The sequence below is a fragment of the Ursus arctos genome, unplaced genomic scaffold (assembly GCF_023065955.2).
Source record: "Ursus arctos isolate Adak ecotype North America unplaced genomic scaffold, UrsArc2.0 scaffold_4, whole genome shotgun sequence".
Taxonomy (NCBI): domain Eukaryota; kingdom Metazoa; phylum Chordata; class Mammalia; order Carnivora; family Ursidae; genus Ursus; species Ursus arctos.
Window position 1 is genome coordinate 24460105 of NW_026623056.1, and position 12358 is coordinate 24472462.

The 12358-nt window shown below is 37.7% G+C and overlaps 1 protein-coding gene across 4 annotated transcripts in view; it reads left to right on the forward strand.

Annotated features, from left to right (window-relative positions):
• The window catches only part of OPA1 (OPA1 mitochondrial dynamin like GTPase), an 83501-nt gene that overhangs the window by 35859 nt on the left and 35284 nt on the right, over nt 1-12358 (forward strand). For all 4 annotated transcript variants that reach the window (XM_026496413.4, XM_026496418.4, XM_026496407.4 and 1 more), the window contains 6 exons: nt 2538-2610; nt 2697-2769; nt 4315-4430; nt 5299-5363; nt 6141-6217; nt 12102-12267. In XM_026496413.4, coding sequence (XP_026352198.2) covers nt 2538-2610; nt 2697-2769; nt 4315-4430; nt 5299-5363; nt 6141-6217; nt 12102-12267 — 570 coding nt within the window. The remainder of the gene's footprint in view (nt 1-2537; nt 2611-2696; nt 2770-4314; nt 4431-5298; nt 5364-6140; nt 6218-12101; nt 12268-12358) is intronic.

Genomic DNA, 12358 nt, shown 5'->3' on the forward strand with positions numbered 1-12358 from the left:
AATTTCAGTTTTTTCGCTTCAGAAATTCTTAGAAAACTGTTAATGTTGCTTACTCTAAATAGTCTTGTATGCTGACAGTCATTAACCACTTGTTAATTAACCACAAATTAATAATGATTATGGTGGCCTAGTGACACTATAGGTTCCTTTTGGACATTGTGTATACTTTTTTTTTTTTTTTTTTGCAAACAAACATTACCTTTCCTAACTGATCAAAGACTATGAAGCAGATTTTTATAATAGGGAAGGTACTTGGTTGGTGTCAGGCCTCAGCATTTTTTTTTTTTTTTTAAGATTTTATTTATTTATTTGACAGAGATAGAGACAGCCAGTGAGAGAGGGAACACAAGCAGGGGGAGCGGGAGAGGAAGAAGCAGGCTCATAGCAGAGGAGCCTGATGTGGGGCTTGATCCCATAACGCCGGGATCACGCCCTGAGCCGAAGGCAGACGCTTAACCGCTGTGCCACCCAGGCACCCCACAGGCCTCAGCATTCTTATCCGTGCTCCACCACCAGCTGGCTGTGTTTCCTTGGGCAAATCTTGTTACTTCTCTGCATCTAGTTAGTGCATAATCCATCCTATTAAACTAGTCGATCTCTAGGGTCATTTTCATATCTGAAATTCTGCAACTTTATACATGGGATTCAGTGTCCCTCCTGTCCTTCTCCTGTAACAACGAAAGAGTTTTATTTCAAGATAACATTGTAAGTCTTATTAGGGGGCAAGTCCTGACTTAGGGCATGTTCTTTACTTGTAAAGGCAGAAGGTAGTGGTTGAGAGTACAGAATCTGTAGCCAGATGGCTTGTTTTCAAATGCTGGCTCTGCTCTTTGCTAGCTGTATAATGTTGGGTAAATTTTCATACTTTTGTAGTGCTTTCGGCTTCCTTATCTGTTGGGAATGAAGGTATTAATGGTACTATCTCATAGGTTACAAAGATTTAATGAGTTAAATATTTGTTGTAAACTGGTTAAAATAGTGCTTGGCACTGCTTTTATATATGGTGGCTGTCATCCGTTATTATTATATCTTGATCCTCCGTAGAATGACTTCAGGTATAAGTGTGCATCCCTTGTGCCACTGCTTAGAATTTCTCTCCTTCCCACCTGAAACCTTCTGCGAGTGTGCCTCTTGTGCTGGGTTCCCAAGAGAGACCACACCGAAGTTCACCGATTCTGTGGGAGGACTCACAGGACTCTACACATCGTCATCCTTACACCTAACATCTGTTAGCAGTGATTGGATACAAAGCAGAATCACAAAAGGCAAAAGTACAAGAGCCCTCTCCCAGTAGAGTCCTGTAGGAAACCCTGAATCCCTCCAGCAACAAGTTTCTCATGAGAGAGTCAGCCCCTAAGGTTTTTACTGGAGGCTGTTCATGTAGGCACCCTCAAGTTCCAAAATTCCAGACGCCCAAAGGAAAGCAGATGGTAGCAAAAACCACATTACTCACACAATCAGCCACTGTTATGCAGGGAAAGTTTTGTATCAATGTGGGAATTGTTTACCAGTGAGATCCTCAGATGCCAGCCAAGGACGAGCAGGCCTTTCTAAGGACAGCAGTCTCAGGCCTGCTTTGTTAACTCTTCTCTGCACAGCCTCCATGACCTTTGCTTTGCCGTATTTTGAGGGGGAGGGCCTGCTGTGGTGGCACGGTCCTGGTATGGAGGCAAGGAGAAACAAGGTAGAAGCGAATTCTGTGCCTCCTTCTCATGTCTCTTCATTTCTTTCATTCCTTTCCCCTCTTCTCTAGGATAATGAGTTTGTATTTCTTTTGAAATGCAGTGAAGCTTGTATCAATCCTTTTTTATACCAAAGAGTCAGCATTAGCTCAGGGGCGTAACTTGTCTTAGAGGAGGAATTCTTACTGCAGTATTAATGTGAACCGGCTTCTAGGAGCCGGAACTCTTAAATCGTGTGAATGATAGATCTCTCTGCAAATACGCATTTTTCTGGGGACAGTCTCTAGTTTTTATTACATTTAGAAAAGGGTTTTTGCCCTAAAAGAGATGAGAGCCAATGGATCCCAATATTTTTAAAAACAGAGTAAGATGAGACAGTCCATCTTGGTTAGAATTTATCTATTTAAAGAAGAGTATGGGGAAATAATCATCACATCTGCCATTCATCAAGTGCCTCTGTGTACCTGACACCATGGTACGTATCGTAGTGCCTTAGAGAATCTTCTCAGCAGTCATTTTGAAAAAAGTAAGTAGCTTCTTAAGGCCTCATAGCTAGTAACTGGTGGATCTGAAATTAAACTAAGGCCTGACCCCAAAGCACTACACATCATTCCAAGTTTTAATAATGTATCTTAGATCTTAATAATGTATCTTTTAGTGTAGTGAAATTAAATATGTTTATTTTTTTCTCTCAAATAGCGATTGAAAAACATTTTAATACTTTTGTACAGATTTGTATATTTGACTGAACATACATATATAGCATTATTAAATTTTCTTTCTGAATGGTATGTTGTGCTTTAAAGAAATTATATAAACGTACATCTCACATTTGTTTCCCACTTTTAAAAATAGATTCAGCAGATAATTGAAGGAAAACTCTTCCCAATGAAAGCTCTGGGGTATTTTGCTGTTGTAACAGGCAAAGGTATGCAAAGATGGATTATTATAATATAAGTTTTTCTTGTTTTCAAGTAAGATTAATTTTCTTAAACCTCCATCATCTTTCCCTAGGAAACAGCTCTGAAAGCATTGAAGCTATAAGAGAATATGAAGAAGAATTTTTTCAAAATTCAAAACTCCTAAAGTAGGTGTATGGTTTAGATATTTAAAGATTTTGTAGTGAGGGAGTAGCTTAAACTGTTTTCACTTAAAAGTTTGTTTTATAGCTGTTAGTTTAACATTGAATTTCCAGAGTTTTTCCCAGATGGTGATCTGTAGCTAATAGGCAAGTCCTCAAGCTCCTCAGAATTAGGAGCCGCTTATCATCTGGTACAGTACGTGCTGGTGCAATAAACTGCCACTTGGGCTGTGGGCACTGAAAGACAACACGGACACCTCTTTAGTTGTTTTACTTATGAAATGATATTCAAAAATCACCACTTACATTTTTATTTAATTATCTTTTAAAGAAACCCGTCCTGGTATTTTATGTTAATTTTATTATTTATTTGTTTTTTAAGTAAACTCTACCCCTGACATGGGTATCAGACTCACAACAAGATTTGCGTGCTCTATCAGAGCGCCTGGGTGGTTGAGTCGGTTCAGCATCCACCTCTTGATTGTGGCTCAGGTCATGATCCTCAGAGTTGTGGGATCAAGCCCTGCATTGGGCTCTGCACTTCGGTGGGGTGGGGGGGTCTGCTCAAGATCCTCTCTCTCCCTCCCTCTGCACCGCCCCCCCCATGCCCACGCTCTCTCTCTCAAATAAATAAATAAGTAAAATCTTTTTTTTGTTTTAAGATTTTATTTATTTACTTATTTGAGAGGGAGTGGCTGAGCAGGAGGAGGAGCAGAGGGAAAGGGACAAGCAGACTCTGTGCTGATGCAGAGCCCAACAGTGGGGCTCGATCTCATGACCCCGAGATCATGACCTGAGCCAAAATCAAGAGTCAGATGGTTAACCAACTGAGCCACCTAGACACCCCTTAAATAAATACAATCTTTAAAAAAAAAAAAAAATTTGCGTATTCTACCAACTGAGCCAGCCAAGTGCCCCCAAGAGTTACATTTTGAGTACATGTATTGGGTTCTCTTCTGGTATTGGGGAAAGCTGGAATGGAGAATGGGGATGTCAAAGGGGTATCCCTAAATAGATATTGACAGAAATAACAGAAAATAAGATCCTGATAGAAAAGCAAAAAAGAATAGCTAAAGGACAACGAATTATATTAAAACCTTATGTACGGCATCTTAAAATGGCAAGGTACGTTTGCATCTGTATTAGTATAGTAAATCAAGATAGCTTTTGCAAACATAGTCTTGTGTATTATCTCTGGGGACCAGGAGTGACAAGCGTCTGGAGCTTAGCTTTCCAGCATGATAGGCACTAGCCTCAGGTGGTTATTTAAATTTGAATTGGTTAACTTTAAAGAAATTTAAACTTCTGTTCCTCAGTCACACCGGCCATACATTCCAATGGCTCAAATACCCATGGGGCTAGTAGCTACTATGTTGGATGTAGCTCAGATGGAGGACGTTTTCTGCATCCTCGAACGTTTTATTGAACAGCGCTGGTATAAAATGTGAGAGGGGCTGTTCTTGTTATATTATAAGCACATTTTCAAACGTGGTGAGAGTGTTGTCCTTTTTGCCATTTTTATGTACTGTTGCCCTTGTTATTTTTTAATAGGACAAGCATGCTAAAGGCACACCAAGTGACTACAAGAAATTTAAGTCTTGCCGTTTCAGACTGCTTTTGGAAAATGGTACGAGAGTCAGTTGAGCAACAGGCTGATAGTTTCAAAGGTAAGTTGGCTTTTTAAAATAGGCTAACAACTTCAGACATTTTACTAATTGGCAGTCTTAGGTGTCCAGCAGATTCTTTATTCCCTGAACAGTTGCTTTTTAGTTCATTTTCTATTAGCTGGCCTGTGGAAAATGGAAAAAAATATAAATTGTCCGTTGTTGTTCAGGAACGTTTTGTGCTTCAGAGGAAACATTGCAAGGAGCACTTTGCAGAGTCAGAGTAGAAAGTTTGCAGTAGTGTTTGGGAAAAAGCTTAGTAAACTACAGAGGGCTCAGATTCCCCCTTTTCAGGGGGAAGAGAGGAATGGTTTTGGGAGGCCTGGCAGCCTGTGCTTCAGCTATGTTGTCCTAGTCCCTGAATCCCACACTTTCCTGCTCTGTGGCTTTGCTTCCGTAGTTCCATTTGCTGAGAGTATACTTTTCTTCCCTTTTCCCACTTGAGAATTCTACCTGCTTAGTCCCTCAGCAACCCTATGAGTATTGTTATTGTTCCCATTCTACAGAAGAGGAAAGTGGGGCACCAGAGTAACTTACCTAAGTGATGCACCCAGCGTCACACGCAATAGATCATAGACCCAGGATTTGAATCGTGGTGATGTGATCCAGAGTCCATGCCTTTAGCAGCTGTACTAAGCTGTTTCAGCTCTGTGTTCTGTGGATTGAAGATGGAGAAACTGAAGTCAAGAAGATTGGTTTGGAAAACGGTTGCAGTAGTGAGATTCTGAGATGTTGAGAGCCAGAGTACTCAGGAACCATAGATGCACACTCAGAAATTCAGTTAGTACAGAGATATGTGAGATCACCTTTAACCACTGCAGCTGGAAAGAAAGAGAATCCTGAAACTGGAACATCTTTCCTTCTTCCTCAGCAACACGTTTTAACCTTGAAACCGAGTGGAAGAATAACTATCCTCGCCTGCGAGAACTTGACCGGGTAATGTTTGCATGCCTCATGTATTTCGTATAGGTCTTTTTTAATATTGTGCTCTAACAGAATTTATGTTGATGAGCAAAATCCGGCAAGCCAAAATCTGGTAAGCTTTGGTTTTGACCATAGGATTACTAACTTAGAGCTGCAAGAATACAGTTCTCTGTATAACTGCAAGGGTGTAGTTATCGCTTCTACAATAATTTATTATTTAGTACATGATATTAAAAATAATTATAGATCATAAGATGCTAAAGCAAGTGTTTAAAAATGTTTTCTGAAAAAGCAAGGAACATTTCTTTAAAGGTCTTATAGAATTAATATATTTATATAATGTAAACTTTTTAAAATTATACATCAACTTTTTTTTAACCTTTTCAACATTTACTGTGGAGAAATAGACTCTAATTTAGTGGGACTTAAGTATTGGTTTTCTTTGATTTTAAAATGCCATCTGTTATAAAACAAAGCATCAGTTTACTAATGCTAGTAGACTAAATTACTATGTATCGATATTTTCACGTAACAAATGTTACATGAAAAACTACAGTCAGAATTGAATGAATAAGGTAGACATCTGTGTCCATGTCTTTGTCCTTATCTGGCTACTTGTATTCCTGAAAGAGAGAATGGGAGAGAAGAACATTATTTGCTGATCATGCATGCTTTCGATGTAAGCTCAGCCTACTAGCCTTTCAGAGGCCTTTTTAGTGATCTCTGAAACTCATGGCAGGGCAGATTGGTCTTATGAAAATCTTACTTACTTGTATCTATATTACCTAGAACGAACTATTTGAAAAAGCTAAGAATGAAATCCTTGATGAAGTTATCAGTCTGAGCCAGGTTACACCAAAACATTGGTGAGTATTTGACCTTTCCTCAAAAGATTTTACTATATGGATTATAATGAAATACTAAAATTTAGATTGATAAAGCAGTGATTTATTGTAGCCTTGGCTCATCCCCCAAAACAGTAAATAGGCAATAGCGTAAAAAGTATTTCTTGCAAAATCTAGCCACTGTTGTAGTCTAATTAAGTATTTAAATACAATAAATTATGTATTTATTAAGTATCTTTCAGAAGAGAGATTCTGAAAATTGCTTTCTCCATGGTCTTTTTAAATCTTAATTTGTCTTAGGCTTTCTTTACCTTGTATATAATTTTGATTTCTGTCGAGTCATTTAGGCAAAAGTTTCATCAAATTGTGTTTTAGATAAAGATCAATCTATCAAAACTGGTTGCTCTTACAGGGGAAGGGAGGGAAAAATAAAACAAGATGAAATCAGAGAGGGAGACAAACCATAAGAGACTCTTCATAGGAAACAAACTGAGGGTTGCTGGAGAGAAGGGGAGAGGGGGTATGGGGTAACTGGGTGATGGGCCTTAAGGAGGGCCTGTGATGTAATGAGCAGTGGTTATTATTTAAGACTAATGATCACTGACTTCTACCTCTGAAACTCAAAATACACTGTATGTTCATTAATTGAATTTAAATAAAAAAATTAATTAAAAAACCTGGTTGCTCTTGTTAGATTAATCACAGAGAACAAAACTAGAGAGAAAATTAATTTATAAAAGGAAAAGAGTATATATTTTCAAGTTCTCATTTCTGAGTAAGAACTGTTGGTGCTTTTCATGATTTGTGCCTCATATATTTCCTACAAATAGTATTTCAAGTTGAATTTTATTGGACATTTTTTAAAAATAGGTGTATGCATCCTTTTGAAAAACAGTCATGCAAATCTCTTTTGGGGTAAACTGTCACCTTCTAGTTATGTTTACATGAATTTTGGCACTCTTAAATTTGTTGGAATAGGGCACTGAAACCAAAATAGGTTCCGTGTACCTATAAATAGCCTTGATTTTTTTTTTTGCAATCCTATTTTAATTAAATTTCTTGTGCATAAATTATCTTTCTAACGAAGTCTATAATGTTTTTAAGAATTTAGCATTCTTGGACTAGAACTATCCTTATCGCCAGTCATTATAAATATTTTTTGTACTTTTTCTTTTTGCTCAGTTGAAGATGATCCAAATTGAGCCTAGAGAGTAGTGTCCAGTCCTTAAATTTGAATTCAGTATTGTTTCCCCACCTCAGTGTCCTTTCTTCCTTGATAGTGAACCCTTTTCTCTCTTCAGGGAGCCAAAATTTACCTATTTTCAATCTCCTCTCCTAATCCCAAAAAGGATTCTGATCTTATCTATACTTGTTGATTGATTAATCAGGTATATATACAACCCAGCTTATCTTTGTGATTATTTGCATTTTAAGCCAGTTCTGTGGCTTTCTGTAAGCCATTTAGCTTTTGAAATTGCAAGAGATAATGTAGAGATAGTGTGTACACACACACACACACACACACACACACGTGTGCACACAAAGAATGAATACTCCTTGTCATACTAGGTTGTATGAGGATAATATCCATAAAAAGTGATTTGTAAACTATTATTACTAATAATACTCTTTATGGGAGAAAAATATGGTGCCTCTGGAAATTCCTGGCATCATCAAATGAAATGGTTAGTTTCGTTTGGGTAGAGCAGTCGGAAATCAAAGTATACCTGCACTAAAGTGAGCAATGAAGATAGGGGTCATTTACTTAACACGCAGGTGGCTGAAGGGAATTGTGAAAGGATGAGAAGCCTGTATGTCCGGGTTGCCTATTGAGAAGGCAAGGGAGAGAGGTAGCACATCTGGCTGCTGGAGATTTATTCTGTGAACTGCTGGATCAGATGATTCTGTATCTTTTCATCAGCTTTTTTTTTTTTCAGGCTCTATAGCTTGACACAAACATAGATCAAAATAGCAAGTCCTAATTGTAACTGTTCATACCACACTGAATTCAACTGCATCGTACCCAAAGCATTTTATTTTTGTGTTGTAGTAGTTATTGTCTTAAGTAGTAGTTTTGTTTTTGCATATGCCTTATGTGATATTTTAGGGTGCGTGACTAAGATATTAATTATTTAATTGCCAGGACTATTTGATCTATATTTTGATCTGGAAGCAGTATTACAAGTATATCACTGAACGTGATAGTTTATAATTTACTTATAGGCGTTCTACTCTATTGTAACTATATTTGAAAGTTGTTGGGGGTTTATATTTGACATATGACGCATGAGGCAGAAATAGGCTCTCATCATTTCACACAATATACCTGATCATCAGAAATTGATAGCTGACGTTAAGCAGGAGAGATTGGTATACCATTAACATTATGTGACCATTATTATAGATTTATCTCTTTTTCATATGTCATTTAGGACAGCTGGCTGTATTGATAGAAATACACTTTTTAAAAAATGGTATGAATGGTCCGCATATAACTTTTGGTTAAAAGTATTAAGTTTATTTTGTTAAAAGAGTGGAAGGAAAATGGGAATGCGCAGTGGAGTCCCCTAACTCAGAGTTGAGGAATTGAGAAAGATTTCTGATATCATAATCCTAGATTTTAAAGGGTTAAAGGTGTTAGGTAAAGGCAGTGACAGGAAAATTGCAGAGCCCAGGAGGTGAGAGCAAGCAGGGTGACACAGGTAGCTGAAGGCTGTTACCTCTGGCTTTAGCACAGAAGGAGGCAAGTGACAGGATATAAAACAGTAGATACAAACAAGATCAGATTATCAAGGGCCATACGTGCCGTGTTCAGAAGCTTGGAATTTATCCCATGAGCACCGAGGGCCGCTGAATAACTTTGGGGCAGATTTGCATTTTAGAAAGATCTTTGTAGTAGGGAAAGTGGAATGCTATGAAGAAGGGGGCAGTGAACAAAGAGGCAGTTGCTGTTGAAATTATGTAGATAAGAGGTGATGGTGGCTCAAATTTGAATAGTGGTTGTGCAGATGGAGAAGAGGGAGACAGTTTTGATATATCTGAGAAGTTACCTAGAAGATAGAATTGACAGGATTTAGTGATGGGATGTAATGGAGAAGCCAGTTAAACAGTGAGTACATTTCTATCCAATAATTACATTGCTGCGAATTTGTAGGAATGAAGGTATATTTGACAAAGATGAACATATAAGAATCTTCACTGTTGTTTTATGTATAAGTGTAAAAAAATTGAAAACATATGTATTCTATTTGAAATGAACATGTTTGATTTATTCATAGAGTGGATTACTGTGGTGCCATTGAAAAATACAGGATGTTGACATGGAAAACTGTAACGTGCTTTTAATTTTTAAAAGTATTTATAAAGCAGTCTGTGTAGTATGATCCACTTACATAAACACACAAATATTTATGCAAGCATTAAATGTTTTTATTGATAAATTAAGCTGTGAATAGTGATTGTACTACTGAAAGAGGAATTATGGAGGACTTCTTACATTTTCTGTATTGGTTGAAATTATTATATAGATTGAGTCCTCTGCTTTGAAACAAGGAATTTCCATTTTGAAAAGTGTTTTCATTAAAATGGAGTAAAATGGAGGTAAAGTTCCTGGAGAAGATGAAGGGAATACGTAGAACTATAACGTTAATTGTATTTTGTGTATATGTGGAATTTTCCCTAAATGATGGCAAAATTTAGGTTGGAAAAGTCTACAGTCACGTAACATATGCTAGGAAATGTGAGTAGGGGTGCACGTCAGGGTGGGGGACAGCGTAAGCACATGCACTGGCCGCAGCACAGGGATTTTTGCGTGAGAGTCGAGAACTAATGGTCCGAAGGAGAGATTATGAGGTGAGGAGAACATGGCTTCCACTATAACTCTGAGCACCTTCTGGTCAGCAGAATGTAAGGACAACCACTGCTGGAAGGGAGAGCCAGGAAAGGTTTGAGGATGTAAGGAACACGGAAAGAGTGAGAATGTAAAGTGGTTTTTTGTTATGGAAAAGAGTATTGGGGGCACAATAAACATGATTATGATGAAGGGGAGCAGGGGGAGTGTAGACAGAGGACAGCAGCTTGATGGTGAAAGGGCAGGATGGGGGGTGAGGGTAGGTGACAGCAGCTAACCTGTGGTGGATTAGAAAGCAGCCTCCTGTGAGAAAGTTACCTTAGGCTTGTCGGGATTTGATGGTCTGGGATTTTGTTATTACCTCCTTGAAAGGGTGTCTGGGATGTCACTTCCTGCCCAGACTCCAAGGAAGAGATAATAGACCAAGTCTGTTCTGAGGCAGGAGCAGCAAAAAGTCTGGTGGTCAGAGGCTGGATCCTGGCCTTTTGTTCATCTTTCAGAAATCTTGAATTTGTGTTTAAAATTATATGTGAATATGAGACCCTGAGAAGCTTTTTTTTCTTCCAGCTTGCTCCTAAAATTTTCCCCCATCATTATCTGTCATTAACACCATGACTAAATTGACTTTGTCCTTTTGGTCCCCGGTGGTGTATCCTTTCTTCACACTCTTTGGTGTTCTGGTTGTCACTGAGAAAAGACCCAAAAGTTAGCAAGGGGAAACCAGCAGCTATAAACTCATTGACTCAGGAGACTTGATTTATACAAGATGTTGAGTGATTATGAAGAGTTTTAGATAGAAGGGATTGTTGACACTCCTCAACCAAGAAAATTGCAGCTTGGCCTTTGGACAGCAGGGATGTTTCTGTTACCCTGAGCTTTATGGCTGCGTAGTAGAGGGTTGAGGTTACTCTTGACAACGAACACTTTTGGTAAGCAGAATGTTTTTGTGTGGTGTAATGTTATCTTACAGTGGAAATTAGTTTGGGAGAAGCCAAATAAATATTTTCTTGAGAGTTCAGGTTTTTTTTTCTTGACTGAAATAGTTGTCTTTTTCTTGTTTAGAGATCTGTGTTCTTCTAAGATGTCTTTTAAGGCAGGAAAGATTCTCAACTTGATTATCCATCTTTTGTATTGTTACCTTTATTTATCATGATGTGTTGGATAGTTTTACTTTTTTACTTACAGTTTTACTTAGCAATATCCCGTAACATCTCTTTGTGCTGTGGTCTGATAACTTGTTAAAATTATACCAAGAAGTTCTCAGACTTGGACTCCACTTCACAGTCAATACATATAAAGTATGTATTAATATTAGGCAAATAAGCACCCCAAAAGATGTTCAGAAGTATCAGTCATTAGTGAAATGCAAATGAAAACCACAGTGAGGTACCACTGTAAACCTGGCAGAATGACTAACCGTATCAACTGTTGGTAAGATGTAGAGCGTCTCATCCTGTGCTGGTGGGAATGTAAAATAGTTCAACCATTTTGAAAAACTGTTTGGCAGTACCATAAATAGTTATTTATATGACTGCCGTATGATAAGCTATTCCAATCCTAGATATTTTACCCAAGAGGAGCAACAGTGTATGTCCGTACAGTGAATGCTCATAGCAGCTTTATTTGGAATAGCCAATAATGGGAAGCAACCCAGATGTCCATTAGCAGGTAAATAGATAAATAGATTCATATAGTGGAATACTACTCAGCAATAAAAAGAAGTGAAACATAAATATACAGCAGTATGGCTGAATCTCAGAATATGCTGAATGAAAGAAGACAGACGAAATAAGAGTATACTGTATGGTTGCATTTATATACAGTTCTAGAAAATATAAGCCAATCTCTAGTAATAAAACAGATCGAATGGCTAAAAGTTTTGGAGATGACAGATAAGTTTATAGTCTTGATTGTGGTGATGCACACAGGTGTGTCATATGTCAAAGCTTTAAATATGTGCAATTTATTGTAAGTGAATGATACTTCAATAAAGCTGTTTTTAAAAACAATATTTAAATTTGGTGTTTTTGAAACTTTTTTTTTTTTAAATTTCAGGGAAGAAATCCTTCAGCAGTCTTTGTGGGAAAGAGTATCAACTCACGTGATTGAAAATATCTATCTTCCAGCTGCACAGACCATGAATTCAGGGACTTTTAATACAACAGTGGATATCAAGCTTAAACAGTGGACTGATAAACAGCTTCCTAATAAAGCAGTAGAGGTTAGGATATAATTTAATTAAATGGGTAAGAAGCATTATCTGAAGGGAGTAGGAGCAGTGAATTTTAGGTTTTATTCCCATTGCAGCCACT